The sequence below is a fragment of the Pollicipes pollicipes genome, unplaced genomic scaffold, assembly GCF_011947565.3.
Source record: "Pollicipes pollicipes isolate AB1234 unplaced genomic scaffold, Ppol_2.1 Scaffold_4881;HRSCAF=5763_pilon_pilon_pilon, whole genome shotgun sequence".
NCBI classification, from domain to species: Eukaryota; Metazoa; Arthropoda; class Thecostraca; order Pollicipedomorpha; family Pollicipedidae; genus Pollicipes; species Pollicipes pollicipes.
Window position 1 is genome coordinate 15,362,940 of NW_023596576.1, and position 23,221 is coordinate 15,386,160.

At 59.6% G+C, this 23,221-nt stretch overlaps 1 protein-coding gene across 5 annotated transcripts in view; it reads right to left on the reverse strand.

Annotated features, from left to right (window-relative positions):
* Positions 1 to 852: 852 nt before the first annotated feature.
* Positions 853 to 23,221, reverse strand: part of pins (G-protein-signaling modulator pins) — a 46,736-nt gene continuing 24,367 nt past the window's right edge. For 4 of the 5 annotated variants that reach the window (XM_037223951.1, XM_037223950.1, XM_037223949.1 and 1 more), the window contains 11 exons: positions 13,717 to 13,852; positions 13,149 to 13,291; positions 12,147 to 12,270; positions 11,666 to 11,781; positions 9,826 to 9,992; positions 9,240 to 9,337; positions 7,217 to 7,378; positions 6,260 to 6,328; positions 5,565 to 5,745; positions 1,590 to 1,756; positions 853 to 1,122 (listed from right to left, as the gene is read on the reverse strand). In XM_037223951.1, coding sequence (XP_037079846.1) covers positions 949 to 1,122; positions 1,590 to 1,756; positions 5,565 to 5,745; positions 6,260 to 6,328; positions 7,217 to 7,378; positions 9,240 to 9,337; positions 9,826 to 9,992; positions 11,666 to 11,781; positions 12,147 to 12,270; positions 13,149 to 13,291; positions 13,717 to 13,852 — 1,537 coding nt within the window. In that variant the 3' untranslated portion in view covers positions 853 to 948. The remainder of the gene's footprint in view (positions 1,123 to 1,589; positions 1,757 to 5,564; positions 5,746 to 6,259; positions 6,329 to 7,216; positions 7,379 to 9,239; positions 9,338 to 9,825; positions 9,993 to 11,665; positions 11,782 to 12,146; positions 12,271 to 13,148; positions 13,292 to 13,716; positions 13,853 to 23,221) is intronic. The other variant, XM_037223953.1, reaches the window with a different exon arrangement.

Sequence of the window (23,221 nt, forward strand, 5' to 3'; positions counted from 1 at the left end):
TTTGATACCAGATGAACGAACTTGGTGCCAGAACTCTTGATGTCAGAAATGTGTCACTTCTGCATCGTCACCACTACCAAACACGCGTCTCATGTCGATTTGAAGCAGCAGAAACGCCACTTGGGCATCAACCACCCTGCTTCATCTGATAAAGTCACAAACATCACCCAGTCCAGCCACGAGCAAACTCGCCGGTTCCTTTTTCTGTGTTATTTATTTGGCATGTCAACAGGAATGGTACAGCTGCGAGCAGTCTGTTGAGCCGTCCCCGCGGCGACAATGGGAGACATGAATCACAACGTGCACGCCGCTCGGCCGCGCGGTCGGGGCGGCGACGGCAGCGCCCCTGGCGGCGGCGGCTGACGCTCAGCTGCGGAGAAACAGGCACGGCAGTCGTCCATTGAACAGGACTGGTTCGGAGACAAGCAATGCAGGGTTCACATCGTTAGCGACAGTCGCGGAGAAGCGCTTGGACCTGGACAGTGTAGCAATACGAGACTGTGCAACTGGCGCCCCACCTGTTCACACCCGACTTCGCAAGCACGCATGCACGCACGCCGACGCACGCAGCGGGGCGTCCGGAGCCCGACCGGACGCGGCGGCGACGGGGCAGCGGAGAGCGCTCCAGGCCGCGCCGACGTCACGCCGCGGCCGCCACGCACGTCAGCATTCACACGGGGAAGCAGACGGATTCTAGCGCCGTCATCACATCGGCGCCCCACCGGCGCGCCTCAGATCCCGTCCCGTCTCAGGCGCCCGAGCTGGCTAGCTGGCCGCCACCTGGCGGCGCCGGCCGCTGCAGGTGCGCTCCACCCGTCGCCGGCCGTCGGCGAAGGCACACGGGCGCCGGGTGAGTCAGCGCACGCGGTCGGCGCGCTGATATGACGCTGGCCGGTCCGGGCGCCTGTAGACCGATGTCCCGCGGCCGGCAGGTGGGGTCGGCGGTCATCAGTCGTTCAGCGTTTTACTGGGCGGCAGTGTCGAACGCTGGTCCTCGATGCGCTCCGACTGCAGGCGCAGGATCAGGGAGAAGAAGTCCTCGTCGGGCACGGTGGGCGCCGACGGCGGGTGCGGCACGGCCAGCTCTGGCAGCACCGAGCGCTGGTCGTCCAGCCGGGAGCCCTGCAGCACGGAGCGCCGGTCAGTACGCCGCTGCCGCCGCCCACACAGAGCCATCCGCCTCCACCCGCGCTGTCACGTGGCGCACCGCCATATGCTCCAGCTCACTGGTTCGCCACAGCCGAAAACATGCTGACGGCTGAGCCGGTAGTTGTGAGCTTGCCGTAGGTAGTAGTAGTGTAGGTTGTGTGTAGTAGTAGTAGCAGGTAAGGTAGTTGTGAGCCGCATATGGCGCAGCAGTACGTCGCTAGTATATTTGCTTGGTCGTGATTTAACAGAGCTATGGTTATTCACATCCGGCTGGCACGACTCTCGACGACAGCAAAAGGTAAGCAGAAGCTACGCTACGCCGCACATATCACGCAGGCCCAGCCAGTCCACTTCACGCAACTCGTAAACGCGGCGCGCCTCCCACACGGCGGCTCCAGATCCCGACCCGGCCGCCCCGCCACCGCGGCGTCAGCGCTCACCTGACACCGGATCAGCATGTCGAAGAACTGGTCGTCGGGGAGGCCGTCGGCGTCCGAGGCGACGCTCAGCCGCTGGATGAAGTCCTTGCTGCCGCTGAAGCCGGGCAGCTCCAGCTCGCCGGCCGGCAAGTCCGCCCGCTGCTCGTCCATTCGGCGCGACTGCATGCCTGCCCAGCGCAACACAGGGCGTTGTCAGAGCGGCCTGGCCGTCGCCGCAGACCGCCGAACGAGCGAATGCACGCGCCGGCCCGTTCAGACGCGCTTCGTGTCGGGCGATGTCGGTCCGTCACTGCCAGCTGACATCAGTCTTTGCTTTTTCGAAACAGATCTTTCGCCGGACGCGTCGGAAAAAAGTCGTCACCCTTGGTGTGCTGCTGCAAACTCGGGCATGGTCAGTAATGTGCACTAGTATTTACTGCTTGTCTAATCCACGGCGCCATTCTAAACGTAACCTACTGCGAAACATACGCAGAAACATACCACCGGACCTCTGGTCGGGTGATATGCTTCTGTGGTACCTTCAGAACATTAAAATCGAGAGATTACAGAGCACAATGTTTGCGTGCACTTGCATGCCAAATCTTAAAAACAGAGTCAACCACGTATCGATTTAAACGAGACCCCTGCAAGTGAAGCGTGAAGCGAAGTCGCAAGTTTGCACCGGCAGCGGCGGGTATTCAGGCACGCCGCTGGACACTCGGCGGCCGCGGGCGGGGCTAGCCAGTACAAAAACCCAATACAGCCCAGACAAGAGCATGTAATGGCGCCAGTGGGATTGCAAACATCAGGTACGCATTGCTTCAGCAAATATGCCGAGGGCATTCGGTTTCATGTACCTCACAGTTCAACAAAACCAGATAAACAAGTATTGACGCGACAAGTGTCGAAATTACGTCTAAATATTGAGATTGTTGCTAAACATGTGAGCATTGATCATCCCGTAATACTTCGCAATGCCGGATGCTGTGGAAACCATGCTGGCAACATGTCATGTAACATTAATCATTGCATGCGACGTTCGTCCATCTGTTGTGCACACGTGCGGTCAAGGCTTGTTGCCAGTGCCAGTTAATCACGTGAAATTTGTTGTGTGGGTAGACCAGAAGGGGCACATTTTTATTAGTCTGGACCAGACCCGACCGGACGGGAGCCGTCGCCGCGCACGGAGAAGCCCCGCTGGATTTCTATGAGAAACACAGATTCGCAAACTGCCAAAATCACCGAAACACTAGAAGAAAACCAATCCATAGCTCGGCTAGGAAGGCGGTCAACAAGATGGACACATCTCGACTCGAATAAAAAGTGTGTCAACAAGATGGACACATCTCGACTCGAATAAAAAGTGTAATCGATAAAGCAAAAGCGTGAATCGACGTACACGGCCGCGCAAGTGCCCTCGTGCACAAACGACGAATTCGACGGTTGCAGAGCGTTTTTCAGGATTGATGTCAGAGTTCGGAGGTCCCAGCCGATCACAGCGTGAAAACAATGACACTGTGTAGGCATATGTACCGTCTACAAACCACCTAGCCAGCCGAATGCCACCAGACGTCTCCGCGGCGATGACCGAATCAACTGAAAATAGCAATCGACTGAAAAGCGACCCATGCCGCATCTTTAAAGACAATCTTAAATGCAACATGCTGGCGCCCAAACCCAGCACGTCGGGGGCCATAGCACTGACACAAACGTAAACCGAAGTTCGCGGTGCTTAACGTCCACCTCAAAACATCCGCCGCTGCAAATTTTCCCGTTTTCATCGGCGCAAAATGCTGCCCACTCTCGCCATCCCCCCGCCGACCGAGCCCTGGCCGTGAAGCCACGAGTTTGCGCCGGTAGTCCTCCGCGTGGCGGACATTCAGACATGCCGCTGAGTATTCGGCGGCCAAGGTCGTGGCTAAACGCGGAGGGAACTTCACGCAGCTGAGACAGGAGCCTGCCGTGTCCGCCCATTCCGTCCTGGCGCGCAGCTGGTCACGCGCTGGTCCACGCATCGACCAATTCTCTCACGTATTGTGTGCGTCACGTATCATCACGGAGGAAAGTTGGACAGACAGCCCGGGCCGTAGCGACGCCAGGCCAGGATAACGCGACTGAGACATGAGCGAGCCATTGTATTAAAGTATAATTCCCTTACATTTCGTGTGAAGTATCCGCAACAGTTTGAGGGGAACCGCCAAACTTGACGCGCAGCAATGGGCATGGCGCCTTCAGGACACATGTCATCATGGCAACATTTAGAGCTACCTTACGCTATTGCCTATGTGGGCTTCAGTCTGCATCCAGTGAGCGGAAGGTAATTTGCGAGGCATCACCTGCGTTATGTGTTTAGTTAGCCACGATCGCTCGCGCGTACAATTGTAATCAGTTTAGATAGAATCCAATCAATGGGACGCCGCCGCCGCGTGCAAACGTCGCAAAACAAGGCGGCGGCCAGGTTTGTGCGCTACTGTACGTGCCATAGCGGACTTCCGAAATTACGAGCAAGGCGACACAATAGTGCACAGCAGGGTGAGCTCTGAGCGCAAATAACAGTCCCAGAACACAAACAACAGTCTTACGGGGTGATTGAGACGAGCTACTATTAACAAGGATGAATGATTGTTCCGACCGTCCGTTGTGTGAGTGCCTGCGCAACGTTCCGGCCAGTTAGTTCTGCGGCCGCCGTCAGGAGCTACTGGGTCCTGAGACGGACCGGACAGTGCCCAGCTTCCAGACCTGTGCGCGTCACATTTCCAGCTTTCTCACTTGGCGTTGCTAGGATCCGAACTGGGGTCTTCAGATCGCGGGCCCGACGCCCCACCACTGAGCTCGCCGGCAATGACGAAGTGGTCGTCTTAGTAGTGGATTGGTGTTCAGTTAGTCAACTGGTAGTCGAAGACCACAAGTCCGGGAAGGAGCTGGTAGTGGTCCATCCCGTGAAGCTCCATGGTGGTGTTTGCATCGTACGCGTAATCAGAAGACCCCGGTTTGGATCTTAGGAATGCCAAGGAAGGAACCTCGGGTTGTGACACGCAAATGGCTCCAAGATAAACACCATCTAGTCATCCTCAGGATTCAGTGAGACTAAAGACTGCATGAGAAATAACTGGACGGAACGTTGCGGAGCTACTGACACCCTAGACTGGGGCGATAGTGCTAACAATTACTCCATCGGAGTACAGATGAGGTATACAAAATCCAAATAAAGTGTCAAGCTCATTAAAGCGTAAAGCTGTAAGTTCAGAACATGAAGGACTCGACAGCTAAGCCATGCCTCAAAACAAACTGTGCAACACACGATGCCCGGCCCTTACCAGAAATAATGGACGCGAGGCTATACAAGGAAAATGTTTCCCGCGGTGCCAATTTCAGTTCCGTGTACTGCGTAAAACGTAATTTATGCTTATAACCTACACAGACCATTTGCTGGCTGCCGCAACTTCCGATGCTCGCCGGAGTATGGACATGACGGTTGGGTTTCGGCCGCAAGTGATGACCTACATTGCCAAATACCTCTCTTCCTGACACTTTGTTACGGGGCCGGAGCAATGGCTCGAGATCGGGCGAGGTCGTAACATCTGGTGAAACGCTGCCACCAGACTGGAATGACCGCCATGTCCAGGAGATGAATGTTAGGCACGTGGAAATTTTCGCCTGAAAGGTGGACGCCGAGCCCAGCCACTTCACGCAGTGAACACAACCTGCCAGTCCGCTACCCAATGACCTGTCGGATGGCCGTCCAGTTCACGCAGTAACGGCACATTATTCATTTGTTTCCATTCAGTACTCTGAGCTGCCACGTACAAATACAGCGTACCACATTATGATCTCCCGCTGCGCCGCTCTCCGCGGGGTACAGGACAGCGGGGAAGAAGCTGGATGGTCTATAGCGTGCCTGGCGCGCCGGGAACCTAACAGTCAGGCGCCGGCCAGCTGATCCAGCGCCCCGCCCCTCTTCGCCAGTGACCCAGCATCAGAGTACCGGCAGCTGACCTGCAATCAGGTCGATCAGGTCATCCTTGACCGGGTCGGGCGTGGAGCCGCTGGACGAGCCGCCGTTGGCGCCACCGCCGACGGTCAGCGAGCAGCGCTGGTCGTCCATGCGCTTCGACTGGAAGCGGGTCAGCTGCTCGAAAAAGTCGTCGCCGTCCATGTACGACTCGTCGTTGGATGTCTGCAGGCCGGGCGAGAGGGTTACGCAGGGCGCCACGTTTCGTGGGGGCAGGGTCATCCCGAGCACGGGGTCAGACGTGCCGCGGGAGCCGGTCACCGCCGACCACGAGATCAGGCGAGGCCTCGCGCCCCGCGGGGCAGCACCAGGTCATCGCCGAACCGCGGGGACGGCACAAACAGGGCATGACGAGGCTGGCATTGTCGCCAAGCCTCCCCGCCCCCACTCCCCCCCCCCCCCCTCGTCCACCTCGGCGGGGCTCAGGCCGAGCGGGCGGCGCAGTCGCCGAGAGTGGGGAACAGGCTCACCCGACACCGCAGTCGGGGGCCGCGCCGGCTCATTACGACCGACACAACAGGTCATTACCGATGTTCATTAGCCGGCCGCGCGGCCCACGCCGGTTTGCGCGCGACGCGGGGGGCGCCGCCGAACGCCGTCCCGCCTCCCGCGCGCCGGCCGCGGCCGCATCTCATTACTATTGACGGCCGAATGCGATTGCCATGGCAACGGCACCCACCTGGCTGGAGTTGAGCTGCTTGTCGGCGTCCCAGTCGCCCTGCAGCGCGCGCTTGGCGTCGGGCGTCATCTGTGCACACAGGCGGCTAGCAGCGGCGGCGGTGGCGGCCGCACAGCGAGCCAAGCAGCCGGCGGAGCAAGCGCTACACACGACACCGGCCCCGGCCGGCACCGTCGCCGGCCGACGGCCAGTGCACGCGTCGGCGGCGGCGCAGCTGCCCGCGGTCATGCTCGCAAATGTTCACATTACAAAGCGACGCTGTCAACCGATCATACCACAGAGACAACAGTTGCACGACGGCACCGCGGCGGCGGCGCTCGAGCGCGCCGGCCCGCCGCCGCCCGAGCCGCGTCCGTCAGCCACGGCCGCCGCGTGCGGCCGGCGGGCCCGACGGGCCCGGCAGCGGCGGTGGCGGCGCACTGGCGCTGCCGGCGTTGGCTCGCTGGCCGCGCGAACCGGCAGAGCAGCCGCCGCGGGGTGTCGCCGCAAGAGGCTGCGCTGCTGGCCCTCTGCGGTCGAGGCCCAGCAGCGCCGCCTCGCCGACCACCGGCCGAGCAATTATACCGCATGCTTACGGGACGCGTACACACTGCACATCTGCATCAACATCCTGCAGGTGTAGCTGAATGGTGCAGCGTTTGCAAGCGTGCCGATCATGCTGTATGATACAACACACAATGGCTTGCCGAACTTGCCTGATGGCTACGCGACCTTGCTGCTTCGTTGCTGTTCCCTCGCGTTCAGGTGGTCCGTGACGCACCCTCACCTACCTTCTGCAGGCATGCATTCCAGCGGAAACTGACTCGTGCAGGTCGGACCACATTGTCCACAATGAAGGCCAGACTGTGGCAGCTGTAATAGCCCTCCATCTACGCTGTCCCTCGACCCGCCTTTCCAACAGGTCCATGCTATCCAGTGATGAGCTGAGCAGAGCCACGCAGTCCACGCCGGGCTCACCTTGAGCAGGTCCATGTTGTCCATGCTGGGCCGGCGCGTCCGGTGCGCCGGCTGCAGCGCCGCGTCCGACAGCTCGGCGGCGTCGGCGGCCGGCCGGCCCATGCTGCGGCGCAGCTCCGACAGGTTCATCCGCGCCGTCTCCAGGCCGGTCATGTCGCCGATCTGCCGGCGCCGGCCGCAGTGGCACCGTCAGGGCGCGAGGAAGCCGCGCACGGCCGCCGGCCGGCGCCAGCAATGAAGCTCGCACAGGCCGACACTCGGAGCGCCGTCACGGCAATCCACGGCGCAATCGCAGCAGCAATCCTTGCCGTGCGATTTGTGGAAGCGTGCAGCTGATCATTAGTCAGCGTTGGTGGACGCCGGGACCGGCGGGGGTTCCCTGAGCCGGAGACTGAGCCAGAGCTAATCCAAAGCGCAAGCTAGTCAATGGCGCTCAATAAACGGAATGTCCAATGGAGTGGGCGTTAGAACTGCGCACGACAGCATCGGCAGCCAGCCGGCAGCAACAGCTATAGCAGTATGCTGCAGCAAGACTGCACGCAAATGGACTTGAGACGGCGGCGACCACGCTCCGCTCTTAACTTCAGGCGTTGAGGCCGGCCATGCGGCAACATTATCTGTGTCGGCAATGACAAAATGTGATACTGGCTCTACGGACGCCACAGAATAACATCACACATGCCTTATTTCCTAGTCACGACCACAAGCAGCAAGCGCCACACAATACCAGGTCTATGGAACGCTTCAAAGCGTCGACGTACTGCAACCATGCAAGATGACGAGCGTCTGAGAATAGCCCACTTATTGTGAATTTACTCGATTATGAGCAACACAATACAATACAATTTCATAGCCGTAGTTCTTTCAAGTGCTTGAAATCCCGTTTTCCTGAATCCCAAATCCCGAATATTGCAGCGATTCGAGAACAGCAGTCTCGTATCTGGGTGTGGCCCGGCGAAGCCACTGGAGTATGCGACTAATCACGGAGCTGACAAATGCCGCTGACCGCGGCGAAGTCCGTCCTTTCATACACTTCACGGCGCACTTCGATCCACGCTGTAACTGGCAAAGACGGCGAGCACAGCTGTTGTGCTCGCCCGTCCGATCCCGCCGAGGCACGGCGCGACACTACACGCAGCCGCGCGCTCTCCCAACCGTCGCACCGACTCCACGTCCCGCCGCAGCTAATGCAACAGGACGAGTGGCACAGAGCATTAGCAAGCGCGCGTCTCCACCGCCGCCACACGGATACACGAGCCGCCACTGTTGTCGGGCCCACAAACGGTTCTCGGGTGTCCGCCTCTGGTTAGGACTCACGTTACACGGCGGATCACATGCAAGATGTCGGGACGACCCGGTGAGACGCCACCCCGTCCCGTCCAGAGACCGCACTGACCGTCGGCCGGCGGTGTACGCAGCGGCCCCCGGCCCGCGGCAGCTCGTGCACACCTGGGCGCTCGTGCACACCTGAGACCAGTCGATGGGCGGTCCGAAAGAAGCGCCACGACGGCGCCCGAGCCACCCCCTAGCGGCCTCACCGCGATGCACTTAGCGCGCGGCGCATCGGCGCCCGACGGCGAGAGATGGCCGGACGGCGCCGACCGAAGCGCGGCCCACCGTCCCTCGCGGCGCCGCCGACAGCGCGCCGCAGTCGTCGCGGCACGCCCGACCGGCCGGACCGGGCCACCATCGACCGCGCCGACGGGACTCTGCGTCCGATGCACGGGCCGTCGCAGCCGGAGGCCGTAACTCAGGCAGGCGCTGATCGGCACGGCGCGCCTCACGGGCGTCGGCCGGCCTGCCGCGATTGCGGCGCATATGGTGCGCCGGCCGCCGGCCCGGCCGTTCCCCACACGTCAGCGTCTCCCGGCAGTCGATCAACTAGGCATGCGGGACGGGACTGGCAACGCACGATAACAGGCTGCTCGCCGCCCGGCGGCGCCCGGCCGGGCGCGCGCTCCCAGGCGTCCGAGGCCGGCGCCGGCCGCGCCCTCAGCCGACGTCACCTGTCTACCCGACCCACCTCCTGCGAGATGTGCAGGTGCCGCTGCGCGTAGTACAGCGCCTTGTCGTTGTTTCCGACGGCCGTGTGGGCGTTGCCGAGGCTCCAGCACGCGCGGCCTGCAGGGGACGGACGGTCATCGCGAGCGCCGATCGGCCGCGTCCACGACACGCAACCAGCTGGGAGGGCGCCAGGGCCCCGGCGCAGCACCAGGCGGGATGGCACCGGCGGAGCGACACGCAGACACACGGGACGACGACGTTGGCCGCTCGCCACCGACCCAGGAGTATCGGAGGCTGCGCCACGCGAACCAACACTGCAGCTCGGAACACGCACACTCGAGTCACCCGCCGACGCCAGCAGCGCGCTGCCGCCGGGCGGGCATTCGATGCAGCGTCACGCAACCGACCAGGTAGGCACTCGAACACGCGGGTAGCACGATAAGATGCACACAAATTAGCTACAAAACATTCCACAGCTCATAAAAAGGGCAATCATTTAGCAAAGGCAAACACCGTCCCTTCACCACTTCCCACCACTACGCCAAGCCGGACGACCGACCCTGGATTCCGGCGGCGGCGGCGGCGGGGGCGGCGGCGGATCTCACCTTCTCCCACCGTGTCGCAGAGTTCCTGCGCGATTCGCATGTGGCGCATGTGGTACTCGATGGCGGTGGCGTAATCCCAGAGCAGGGTGTACGTATTGCCCAGGCTGTAGCAGGCCTGCGCTTCCATGGCGCGGTCGCCCAGGTCCTGCGCCAGCACCAGAGTGCGCCTGCGGCGGGCGGCCCAGTCAGCAGCGCGTCACGCTCCGCTCCCTCAGCCCAGCCACGCATGGTTCGGCAGCAGCCGGGCCGACCTGCCATCGACGAGCGGTGCCGGGGCCGTGTGGTGGGTCAGCGCTCTTGGCTATCGGCGCTGGTACACCACTGAGAGCGAACACTCGACACTGAGGCAGAGCGGACGGCGAACACGTCATCAGGTGAAGGCGAACGTTAAGCAACCACTCTCCACTCCACTCTCCACTCTCCAATCCTCCACTCTGGAAGCACCTAGGAGTATTGCCGGAATGTCTGAAGTAACCGTCGGCTTAAATTTACGGTCGACTTTGCGCCATCCCAGCCAGAGGCGGTACTCCCGTTTACACCAGTTACTTTACGGTATTGATACGCCGGAGCTGGCAACGTTTGATGGTACCGATGGTCCCCGCCCACACGAAAGAGCGCACCAGCATTGCAACTCCCGCTGCACCTCCACCGCTGCCATTAACGGTTCCGCCACCAGCACTGAGACTATCGCCGCCTCACAAACAACAATCATAGGTTGCCAGCTGCATGGGAGTTTGGCATTATTCTAAAACGCAAACTGAAAGGATACTGTGATAACATAGGCTACGTGTCTTACAGTTACGGTACCAGACTGTTCCGTCGTAAGTTCAAACCAGTTGGTGCTAACATCACATCAACTGCGCACATTTCTTAAGCATAAAGTACCGCTACGTACATAAAGACAGCTCGGTGAAATCAAGAGCAAAACACATTTGTCTGCACCAGCATGGACATGGCGGCCTGGTGGGTCCTACAGCACCCACCGAGCTGTCATGCCCTCAAAGATTACATGCTCACCGCCTACTGGTGAGCTTGCTTTTCGAAGTAGAGCAGTAAGCTGTCAGCAATGAACCTCGCGTCGCGCACCTCAAGTCTCGTAGCTAGATGTGCAACCATTCTCAGCCCGCATGGTTTTAGTGCATTTTGTTTTTTCGAGCCGTTGTGCCGACTGAGCAGACGCAGAGCAGACGTTCAAATGATTTGACCAGAAAATGACCGTTCGCAACCCATTACGCAAGTAACTGCCCCGAATATGCCCTACTTAACGACCTACTCTACGGTAACGCTTGCCAGAGTACAGACCTGGGTTGCTGAACAGCAGACGCTATAAATGCTGTCCACACGACAGAGCACGTACGCACAGAAACACGCCCGTCGTTATGGAATTCAATTCTCCTCCATTTAGACGGTGTCCCGAGCTATTTGCGCGCCGCAAGCGTCCATCACTGCAAGTCCGGCCCAGTGGTGGACTACCGCCAGACGCCGCCGAGCCAGCGGCGGCCGTCTCCGCCAACACCGCCGGACCGCCGCCAGACGCCGCCGGGCCAGCGGCGGCCGTCTCCGCCAACACCGCCGCCGATAAGAGCGCGCCTGATTGAGCCAGCGTCACACGTCGGTTTGGCTCAGCAGCACGCCTAATGGCCACGTTTTTCGCGCGGGCGGCTGGCTCGGGCAGCACATCACGGACCGGAAAGGACGGCGCCGGCGCGCTCTCGGCGCCGGGAAGGTACCGCACACCGCGGCCGCCGACCGGCTGGCGGTTGACGGCCGTCACCTCGCGATCGGGCGCCGTGTCGGCCGTCCGACGCCGCACACCAGGCGCCCGGCGCGGCCGGCTTACTTGTAGTGCTCGGCGGCCGTCTCGAACTGTCCCAGGAAGACGTGAGCGTTGCCCAGGTTGCTGTGGGCGCGACGCTCCGCCGCCTTGTCGCCAAACTCCTTGGCGATTTTCAGCCGCTGCCAAAGCGGGCAGGTTGTAAGACTCTAGCGGCGTGGCACGCCACATCACACAACAAATCATGTACGCAGTAAAGCTTTCTCGTGAATGACCAAGTGAAGGAAAATGGCGTCGCACTAGCTCTAGAAAAACCTTAAAACGCCTTACGTAGGGCACACAACCAAATACGAAGGCTTCCGCACGATATCGACCTTATCCCACCGTAACACGCAAAGTTCTTGTCACTTCAAGGCGGGTGTTCTTCACTCGAGGGGAATCAGGCCGACGTCGCAGGTAAAACATGCCCCGAGGCGTCGTTTACGCCACGGGGAACTGCAACTGGCGTGCCGCAGGTGCGCTCGGCGGCGCCGGCGCCGTGGCTCACCTGTTGGTGGTAGCTAATGGCCAGCGTGAAGTTGCCCAGCAGGTAGTGGGTGTTGCCGAGGTTTCCGCACGCGCGGCCCTGCGCGGACCGGTCACCCAGCTCCACCATCAGCTGCAGGTTCTCGCTGGCGGCAGCCAATCAGCGACACGTTAGCCCATGCACACCAGTCAGCGGGCCTGCACCAATGAGAGACTGGTTCGCTCCCTCCGCGGAAAGGTCGGGTCATTAGGTGGGCGCGGAGGCGGAGCGGGCGGCGGCGGCCCTTTCCCCCGCAGCGTGCCGCGGACGTCCGAGTCGGCGCCCAATGTCACCGTAATGGTGGCCTGATGGGGTCGCCCTGTAACGCTGGCCACTCGCCAGCCGGCGGCCAGAGCAGGCCAGCCAGCGCGGCGTGGCGCTGTGATCACCCTTACTGGGAGCAAAACGTCGCCAACATGAAACGCTGGGGAACCGATTTACAACGGAACTGCAGCTAGAACCGGCATTAAGCCTCGAGAGGGCTGGATTTATAACGGACCACCATGGACTATAACAGTCACGAAGGCATCATTAATCAGGAGTCGCTTCCACAGACACTTGCCGCGTGAAAGGCTATTCTTGGGAAGAGGGTTTACGTAAGAATACTTCAAATCATGTTAGTGTTCTTAGGTCTGCAACAAATGAGTCTCTCACTCTCCAGGGTCTTCAATAGCATCATGAAACATTACGCCAAAGAGCCTAAAACATCACACTTACCGCTTTAAAGCCCTTACAATACCGTTAACGTTTCACACACGCGCCCTTTGTGGAACCGGCTGTCATACACTCCGTCAGCGCAGTCCGAGGAATATCAATTATCGATCCGCGTATGCTCGGTACCAATTCACATCCTGGAAAACGATTCGTGCGACACATAACACCGCTAGTTTTCTTAGAGACCCTACGGACACACAAGCCCTCCGACTTCTCTGGTGAAGCCATCAGAGTGTCTTACGCGGCACCGCTGCCGCGAGCGGAGCTTACTTGTAGTACTCGACCGCCTTCTGCAGGCACTCCTTGACGGCGTCCGGGAAGTGGCCCGGATCCTGGTTGCCCGAGCGACCCAAGTGCTTGCCCTTCGAGTGGTAGACGTTGGCCAGGTTGTACAGGGCCCGACCTTCGCCCACCTGAGGGCGACGGCGCTGCACGTGACACCGGCCAGACGCAGGCGCCGTCGGCGGCTCTCCTGATGAGCCGTGGCGTTAAGAGGGAAGGGGAGGGAGGGGGAGGGGAGGCAGCCAGCCTTGCCGTCTCTCCCAGCCCTGCCGGACCGACCGGGTCTAGCCACCGGCGCACCGACCATGCCGGGTTCAGCGGTCTCTCTACCGCACCAACACGAGTCGTACCTGCTGCGCTCCAGACCACTCGCATTCCAGCGGTCGCTAGAGAACCCCACACACCGCACGTTCCCAGAAGTTGCGCTGGTCAGCTTCCGCGCGCCGCTGCCTGATCGCCCCCGCGGTCGACCCGGTGACTTCGACCGCGTACTGCACGGATGCGGGCGGGGTGGGGCCGGGGGTCGGGGACCGGGGCGAGGAGGCGCCCAGCTCACCTTGTCACCCAGCTCCCGCGACACGCTGAGGTGGCGCTTGCAGCAGAGCAGACTCTCGTCGTAGCGGCCCAGCACCTTCATGGTGTTGCCGAGGTTGCCGCTGGCCTTGGCCTCGCCCATCTTGTCCTGCATGGTCCTGCGGCAGCCGAGCGCCGGCTCAGCGCTGCGCGGCGGCGCCCCCGCCCGCGGCCGCGCGGCCACCCGCACTGAGACCGCCGCCGCCACCGCGTACGCCGCCGCCCGCGGCAGCCTATTCCATCACACGACAGCTCCTAAACCGACGCTGGCAGCCCCGCACGGGCGCCTGTGAAAGGTCAGCTCGCGCCTCCGGACGGGAGCGGATCGCCACCCGCCGCTGGGCAGCCGCCGCCGCCGCCGAGGAGTCACGAAACACGCCGAGGCGCTGGCTCGACGCACTCGCGACCGCCTCATCTCAGTCCGTCCGTCACATTTGACGCACTGTCGTCACACATCTGGATCATATCTGTTGCTGTGGCGCGGGGCCTACCGCGGCTCATTTACTACACACTTCCATGACACACTCTTTGAAAACGTTGTGTGCTAACAGTGTACCTGGAAACATTTAGCCCAGCATTTTCTGACTTCCCACATCCAGACTTGCAAATAATCCGGCAAAACGGTAAGCTCTGATGGTTTGTCAATCACCTACAAGCAGCTCGCAATAATGCTTATGTCAAGGGCATACCAAACATATGGAGAGACTTGGAGTATCAGCCATTTTCATCAATGCATTTCAAAATAAAATGCATTTTTCTCCTCGCAATGGGCAACTTTATCCATACTGATCCTTTAATTTAGGCGTTCGGTAAATATTTGTCCGAATCATGCAGCATGACCGCCAATATTGACAAAACGTGCGCACCACCATTGCAGTGGCACTGGCTTACTTTCAATGCCGTGCCTCCTGATCCATTGTAGAAAAATGAGAAATTATGCATTCCGTCCCGCCCACTTCATAAGCAAAACAACGTTTCAGAAAATGACCCGACATTTGGCTGTGAGAAAACTCACTGAAATGATCCTAATGCCAAGCTTTGTTGCTAGAAATGCCACACGCGTATCGAAGGGAACGGGAAAGGCGTTGAAGGCAAAACATAGCCCCGAAGTTGACATGCTCAATCATTCATAACGAGTACGCAGTCGGTGGTTCATACTGATGACGTAATGATGCCACCATGATTTCCGCAACTGCCATGCCGATCAGTTTCAATGTCGCCTGTGCACTGCATTGTGCAGGAGCCACGCCACGTCACGACGTGAAAGGGCGACGTGGTTGCCGGACAAAAGCACACGGTCAGCGTCAACGCAACAATACCTGGCATTGACAAACGACGGGGCACTAATCCACCCGGCTCCCTGCCGCGGCGCCGGTCGGTGCGGCCCGCTCCAGCCCCGCCGCGTCGTCCGCCGCCGGCTTAGCGCCGGCCGTTTAGCAGCGACGTCCGGGCATCAACTAGCCACCAAGGCCGGCGTGCGACAGCTTGAGCCTGAATCATTCGGTCCTGAGCGCGGCCTCCATTTCACGGCCCATTTGCCTAATGCGGAGCGCTGCACGCGCGGCCCGGACCGCGGCAGCCGGAGGCGGCCAGCTGTTGACACCACGCCTCGTCGATTGGTCCCTGCGCGGCCGGGCCCGCCCGGAGGGCAGGCGGACCAGGCCGTCCGCCGTCCTGCAGCGAGCAGCCTGCACGCGGCGCCGCGCCGCGTCGCTGCGGAGAGCCAAGGTCCAACTAGCCGTCCGAGAGCGAGGGCCGACTTATGGCCCGGCCCGGATGTGCCGCGAGATTGTCCAAAAGGATACCGACTAATTACGACGCAGTCAAGCAACCAAACGCGTGGGAGAGAACATAGGCACGATTTACCTCTGCTGTACTGCTGACGCCATTTCGTAGCACAAACGGGCCACTGGAAGACGAAATGTCGTCAGCGCCTGCTGTCGCAGACAAAAGGCACACACGCAAGAGTGCAGCCACGCAGGCATGTGTGCACGCGCCCACGAACCGATCGATGCACTTAAGCCAAGACGAGCCCAATAACCGGCAGAGGACGAAGCCAGGCTTCTCGTTTCGAGGCCAAATCCGAAGCCAAGACAGTGACATGAAGCCAAAGTTGAGGCCGAAGCCGGTGGTCCCGAAGTTTGGAATGCAACGACGTAACCGAAGCAAGTGGCTTCGAATCTTTCAAACGTGAAGGCGGATCCCACGCCAGTGGCCACAAACTTTGCTCTCGCGAAGCCGAGGACGTAGCCAGTTCCTTCGCACATAAGAAACGCAGAGCGAGAGCTAAACCACTACCAACTGCGAGACCGACGTAGAACGCGAAGCTAGCGTACAAACCTCTTTTGCGCAGCCAAAACCATTTTAGCGTATGCTTAAACTGTACGGGATGTGGACACAGCACGCGGTTTTGCGGTGTGGTTGAGACAAGGTGTCAGCATTGCGGATGGAATATTGGTTTCGGATAATCGCCATCTCCCGTTTGCGAGTACACACTTCGTAGTTCGTCTTCCCACCATTGTCAGACGTTAATGGGCCCCGACAATGACCGGCTGGTTTTGGCTTTCAGCCAAATGCGCGTCACAGCATTCGAGAGCTGTGTGCTATGGTATATTGGTGGCACGCGACAGGCCAGACCGTTTTTGCAAAGCAACGCCACAACTGCAACCAAAATCCACATAAGGAATATTATGCATATCGGTTACTCCTCGTAGAGCAAAACACGTAAGAATGAAGAGACAGATCAGTTGATATTTCGGCATTATGCCTTTAAGGAAACGAGTATCAGTAGCAAGTTGAAAATAGTCTGTCGATTCTACTCGATTCTTCGTCTTTTTATTTGTTGGAAAGAGCGGGCCACAGCTTTTAAACATCACCAACACTCAAGGAAAATCAACAAGGAACAATTATCCGCCATTGCTCGGATGCAGTGCACATATAACTAAACATTAGAACACACGAAAAATACATGCACATGCAAACGAATATAAGTAAACGCGCATCACGTATCACACTTTATTCAAAAGTGCAAACGATTTCTTGGTTAGATATGCACTGCATCGTAGTAACGGCTGGCAATTGCTCCCAGTTCAATCCCCTCGACGTTGGTGACCTCTACAAACTGTATCCGTTTCCAAAAACAAATATGAAAGGCGAGTGGGATCGACAGGCAGTTCTGAATTGACTTCTGATATTCGTTTCGATAAAGGCATGTTGCCGAAATATCAACGCATCTATCTCTCCATCCTCCCGTGTGGAACATATCTCTCCATCCTCCCGTCTCTCCATCATTTTCCGTGTGGAACAAGGCTCTTACCGCCGCCTTACCTAAAAACACCGGACCACTATGACACGTGCCAGCGTCCGTTGTTTCCGCCAGACGTGGCGACCGCCAGGGAGCACGCTATATTCCAAGCCAGGCGTCATGGTACGGTGCCGGTGCATGGAAAGACAGTGCCGGTCATGGCGTCACGGTACGTCGCCGGTGCATGGAAAGACGGTGCCGGTCATGGCATTATGATACGGCGCCGGCGCATGGAAAGACACCATTCGGATAACAGACGTGACCATCTGCGTGGCGTCCCGGGAGCAATCGCTGGTGATGGATTGCTGGGCAATATCTGCACCCAACGCGTGCAATAGATGGTCTGATGTCCTCATCACGCAATGTCACGAACAGGACGCGTCCCACCCATCCGCCACCTCGCGGCTGTACCTCCAGCTGCGTTGTTACCCTCTCACTGCGGTGGGACAAGGCGAGCACAACAGAAACGTCCATATGTCCTCCGGGCGACACAATGGTCCAGTGAAAAGCGAGCCATTAAAGGACGTGAGATCAACACAGACCCGAGTCATCACAGGCCGTGTGCCCCACCGGAAGACGATCCAGCGCGGGTCGTGTCATCGGCCCCCACACGAGCCATCAGACCGTGTGATCCGCCCCAACACGAGCCAGCACTGGCCGTGCGACCCACCGAAACACAATGCCCCACAGCACTTGTCGGCCACTGGCAGGACGGTTGGAGGCGCGCTGTTCGAGCAGCCACCTCCTCCCCCGGAACCGCGGCGCACTCTCACGCGGCCTCCGCGGCGGCCCACTCGGCGCCCCGCTTGTGGCGGTCGACGCCCAGCGTCGGCACAGCCGGCCGTAACCTTTCGACGGCGCCCGGCGGCACGGCGTGCTTACACAAGCGAGCCACTTCCCGGCCGACGCCAGCCGCGTCCGCCGGGCGGCGCACGCCTTCCCCTCCCCTCGGCTGGGGAGCGGGCATCGCCGGCCCACCCGACAGGTGGGCGGGTCGAGGTCGGGAGGGACGGCGCGTGCCACCGCCGCCGGGTCGTGTGTGATCGCCGCTGATATGTCCAGCACGTCCCAAGTAGTTCCCGAGCATTGCCGGCCATGATCGCCATCAGTAACTAACGACCGGATCGCGGTAGCGGCGAGCATTTGAGAATCAGACGAAGTTCGCGAGGTCTGTTAAATACTTTCATTCTTCTCGGCGTTCTGCGGTTTCTACACGAGATAAGCTTCCTCGTACAATTTAAGTCGAGGCACGTTTCCTGGTAGAATTAAAGTTTTGGCCATAGTTTCCCCGTGTCGGCATCCGATCCAAAAGAGGATTTCCTCGGAGACTTAACAGTTCATTTCCGGTGAATTCAGTCTGAAGGAAGTCATCTCCCTCAGTCGCTAAGTTCAGCAGCAATAGAGTTTTTGTTCAAAGAGACCATTCACCCGCCGTGCGGCGGAACCCTTTCCCAGATAAGGCTTTTTCCCATGTACGTTGGGCGAATACTGTTCGCGAATACTCTTTGAGCACACACCGTCGGCCGGGTAACGGCCACCCAGTCCGTTCCGCCCACTGGTTCCGGCCCGCCTCGTGAGCTCTTTTCCCAGGTGCCCGTGGCCGATGTCATTCCGGGCGAGCGAGGCCAACCCGGCGCGAGTTTCGCTGCGAGGCTGCGGGCGCCGCAGCCGGCCGTTCCGGTCGTACGCGTTCAGCTGGGGCGGCGCGGTGCCGGCCGGCGCCGCCGCTGGCCGGGACAGCCATTGATCGTGTCGGCGCCGCTGCTGCCGGCGGCCGGGAGCGGGAGCGACGCCGCCGCCGGGCAAACACCGCTCTCACCGCGGCCGGGCCGCGCGGAAACCGCCGCATTCAGGTCACGCCAGGCGGCGGCCGCGCGGTCAGGCGTCGCCGCCGCCGGCGCTGGCACGACACGGCGCCGCGGTGGCGGGCAGCGCGCCGCCGCCGACTCTGACCGTGGGGGTCGTGCCGTACGGCTGTTCTCGCGCGAACCGGGTCTGCAGCGCAGCGGTCCTCTATTTCAGGCTCGGACCGCGAATCGGTGGCTTTAATATTTGGATAGCCATCGTCAAGCGCAGCGAAGCCATTCTCCGAGCTGGCATTTACATGCCGACGCGAGTCACAATGGGATCCGAACGACGTCGCTCAGACCGTTGAATTCATTTGGAGTCAGCCGCCTGCACGAATCGAAATCAAGTGCTATAACAGGAAATTGTTGCGCGTGTGGGGAGTGCTAAACGCAGCGAATAGTATTCGCGTATCCCCAAAACAGTCATCGTCGTAACCTGGAAGGTCGCAGCACAAAGTCAGCCAGAGTGAAAGCATGACCAGCCTCACACCACCATGCACGCACCTATGAAACCTGGCTTATTTCACGCTATTTAACGCAAGCGCATCCCAACATAGTATTTACTGATCACCACACCGTTAGACAGAGTAAACATACATGAAAATAACCAGCACTACTCCATCATGTACGCTGTACGTTTTAACCGATAATTATCTACATTTCCACTTCTACGCACCTACTGAAGACATCCTATTGCGAGCGAACCGTTGAATCAAACCAAATAGCGCACGTTGGACATCCATTCGTTTACACGCGTCTTTTCCAGTGAACACGTCGACCGCTGCGCGACATTATACCAAGAGCGCGCATTAAAAGACGGCGGCGAGCCACAGAATGGGACACCTACTCGTTTCTGAAAGCGCTTGGATGTTACAAACGGTGATCTTAAGGTGACCACCAAGCCAAAAGCGCCCGAGACAGCCACTTGATGTGTTGGTAGTGCCACGGACGCCATCGACGCAGCCTTGCGTCTGCTGTCGCGATGCAATCAGAAACATACGCGGTGGAATTAAGCGATTTCATCCCGGGCCAGACGCCGAGCCCGCGCCGGGGATATGGCCTGATGAGGGGAAGCTTATCACGGCCCTGCTGTCTGTTCTGGTTACGCGAGCAATTACTGCTGTCTGTTCCGGTTACGCGAGCAATTATGCACAGGCCGTCGCATAACATACAGAGACAGAACAAAGGTCTGTTGGCTGCATTGAGTCCGAAAGTAGCACTGCTTTATGGGGTGGGAATTTTTGTGTTGACTATGATCGACCTTCAGTTTAACACGTGGTACTGCCATTAGACTCTATCAAACAACCATTAGGTACGATAAAGACCTCGACGGTTTCCTTACTGTACTCATGGCTAAGTGTATTGCCATCGAGATAAATTGCAAGCCAGCGGCTTAATTCTGCAGCACAACTGCACCACTTCACAATTTAGTTCAAGGCGAGACACGGCGGTGAAGTGACCACTCGGTGACCATGAGCACAGCTTCGACATGTCCAGGTTTCCCAACATAGTCAATGCTTGTTCGATAACGACAGTTGACCGGTACCTCCTGGCGATTATTATCCCACCCCGACTCATAATGCCGGAAAACGGAGGTTCAATGTCAATTTTTCTTCTATTTCGCAACCTCTCTCGAGTGACATGAAGAGCGTGCGCAGATGGGAAAAACAAGTCATCCATTGAATCCAGCGTGATCCAGATATGCCAACAAAACGAGCGAACATTGTCAGCCCCAGGCTGGAGGGCCATCAGCAGCCACCAGCCAGGGTTTGGTGCCGGCCACCGCCGGGCCTCGGAGCACGGCTGAGCCGCCCCACAGCTGAAGCCATCAGCAGCCACCAGCCAGGGTCTGGTGCCGGCCACCGTCGGGCCTCGGAGCACAGCTGAGCCGCCCCACAGCTGAAGCCATCAGCAGCCACCAGCCAGGGTCTGGTGCCGGCCACCGCCGGGCCTCGGAGCACAGCTGAGCCGCCCCACAGCTGAAGCCATCGGGATATACGGTCATGACGCCGCGACGGCCAACACATCTGCCACTCAGTCATTCCATGAACACCCTATAACCGCCTCACATCGCGAACACAGAACACCATGGCATGGAGCAACAGCGTCTAGCTGCCTACATAGCAGTGGGCGGCGTCTGAACTTGGCCACTTCCAGCCACAGGATGGGGGAGACGTTATGGACTCTTACCAACGAAATATCACCACACTAAAATCACATCGCAGGGGCAAAAATAGCGACTGAAAGAGTTGCGCAACAAATCCATCCGTTCCTGGAGGGAAGACCAGTTCCCCTACTTTTAACTACACCTACTTAAGCAATAAATGCGTCAAATACCGTCCTCTTGAACGCGACCCTTTTTTAGGCACACAGTTGGTCTGGCAGGGTAACCTTGGAACGAAATCGGAGGCACGTGATACACCCAAATATCATCAGGTCAAGTAATTGGCTCGCAATGCTGCCCAGCTTTAGCACGCGGCTCGTGAATGCGGCTATTGCGACCTGCGTGCAAGAAGCAGCAGCGCACTTAAAAAAGACTCCCGCATTCGGGAAAGCACAAAACACGATCCAGCGTGCGCTGTTTTGTCTGCCAAACGTCTCTTATCCAGTTACGTGCACTCGTCCACGGCCTATACGCATCGCACACCAGGACACGAAAACGCGGGTGTACGTCTACGAGATAGCAGGCATGGCTGTTCCCATGACGGCAGCAGATGCACTGTTGCCAAGAAACAGACAATAAACACGCCGAGCCAGAGTCGCGCCGCCTGTGCGCGGAGGCTGGCCCGCATAACACCGTGCAGCCGCCTGAGGTGGACGGCTGTCCCGCACTACACCAATGGCGTGGACCGTATAAAACACTGTGACTACTGGTAGGACGTCGTTGGACATTTCACAGGGCAGGCTTCTACTTGCTCCCTTCCCTCGTCACCCAAACTAACTCAGACGGGCTGGCAAAAATCACATTTTGCATGTTCACACTGGCATACAAACGTGACAAGAAAAGGCAGTATCAAAAGCGGGGTGTATGAAGGCATGCATTAGCGGTGGTACCAAATCATGAACTTCGTTGCAGCGCTGCTATCGGACAGACAGCGACAAATTAAACGGCACCGCCGGACCAAACACACGCGCAGAAATGGCGACCTACACCGTCCCGATCAGCCCGCACAAGCTCGGCGGGCGGGACAAGACGGAATACGAGACCAGACACCGCGAGGAGAAGGTGCGTAGCACGGGCGACTCCGAGCACGCTCAGGCCCCCAGATCCCAGAAGGTTCCTGAGGTTTCCCTGAGGGTAAGTGACATCCACGGAATGCGACAGCGCCGGCCAGTGCACTGGTGGCGGCTGGTACCAGTGGCTACCACGCTGACGGCATCTGATGCCAGCAGTTCCACGCTCCTGGTGGCGGCGGACGCCAGATACCACGGCCCCGTCCACTCCCACCACCGCAACGGACAGCGCCGAACCGCAGCCGGCGCCTCCACACCGGTGGCGCACCGGCCGCCCCGCTGGCCCCGGCGGCGGCCGGCGGCAGCGGAGCGCCCGCCCGCCGACCGGCGTGAAGGAGCTCGCGTGCCGGGCGGCCGCGGCCCGGCCGGCGGGGTCGCTCGTCCGCACGCGGACAGGTGGGGCCCGGCCACAAGAAGCCGGCCCTTCGACCGCTGGCGGCACCGGGCTAATCTCGGCCCGGACTGGCACGGCATCGGCCAACTTGGGTGTCGGCGGGGCTGTCCATTGGTCATTTATACGGACAGATGTATTTACGGAAGCGAGAGGAGCCGGGCACCATGTTTATTTTGGTCTGCCGTGCCGCACCACGTAACAGTGCAACGGGCCACACCTCATGCCGGCGGGCTGACGATAATACAGGGGTTAAGCTACACATCTGGGAAACGAGGTACGGGGTTTTAACCCCGCGGTATCCGCCCTTCCCGTCAGGGTGAAAGACAGGCGACGCCACATAGCCTCAACAGCGGAGTGCGTCGTAAAGCCCCAACAACGACGACCCCATGCCGACAGCCCACGACCCGACCTGCTCGCTTCCTGCGTCATTTACGGATCGAGCACCGCGAGCCGGCCCGGCGCCATCAGCGTCCCCCAGCGCCGAGCCGCTGTGTCAACCCGACGGGTGGCCTCGGAGGCCGCGGCCGCCCGCCGCCGTCGCGCGCGCGGAGGGCGCCGCCGCCGAGCAGCTACCGGTCAGGTGCAAACGGGCCATCGCGGATGGCGGCGGCCCGGTCGACCGCTGCGGCTTCCGAACACTCGCTGCGCACGCCCGGCACGCGCGAACGCTACAGTCTAAGAGATGGTTTGCAGAGGATATTCCTCCGTC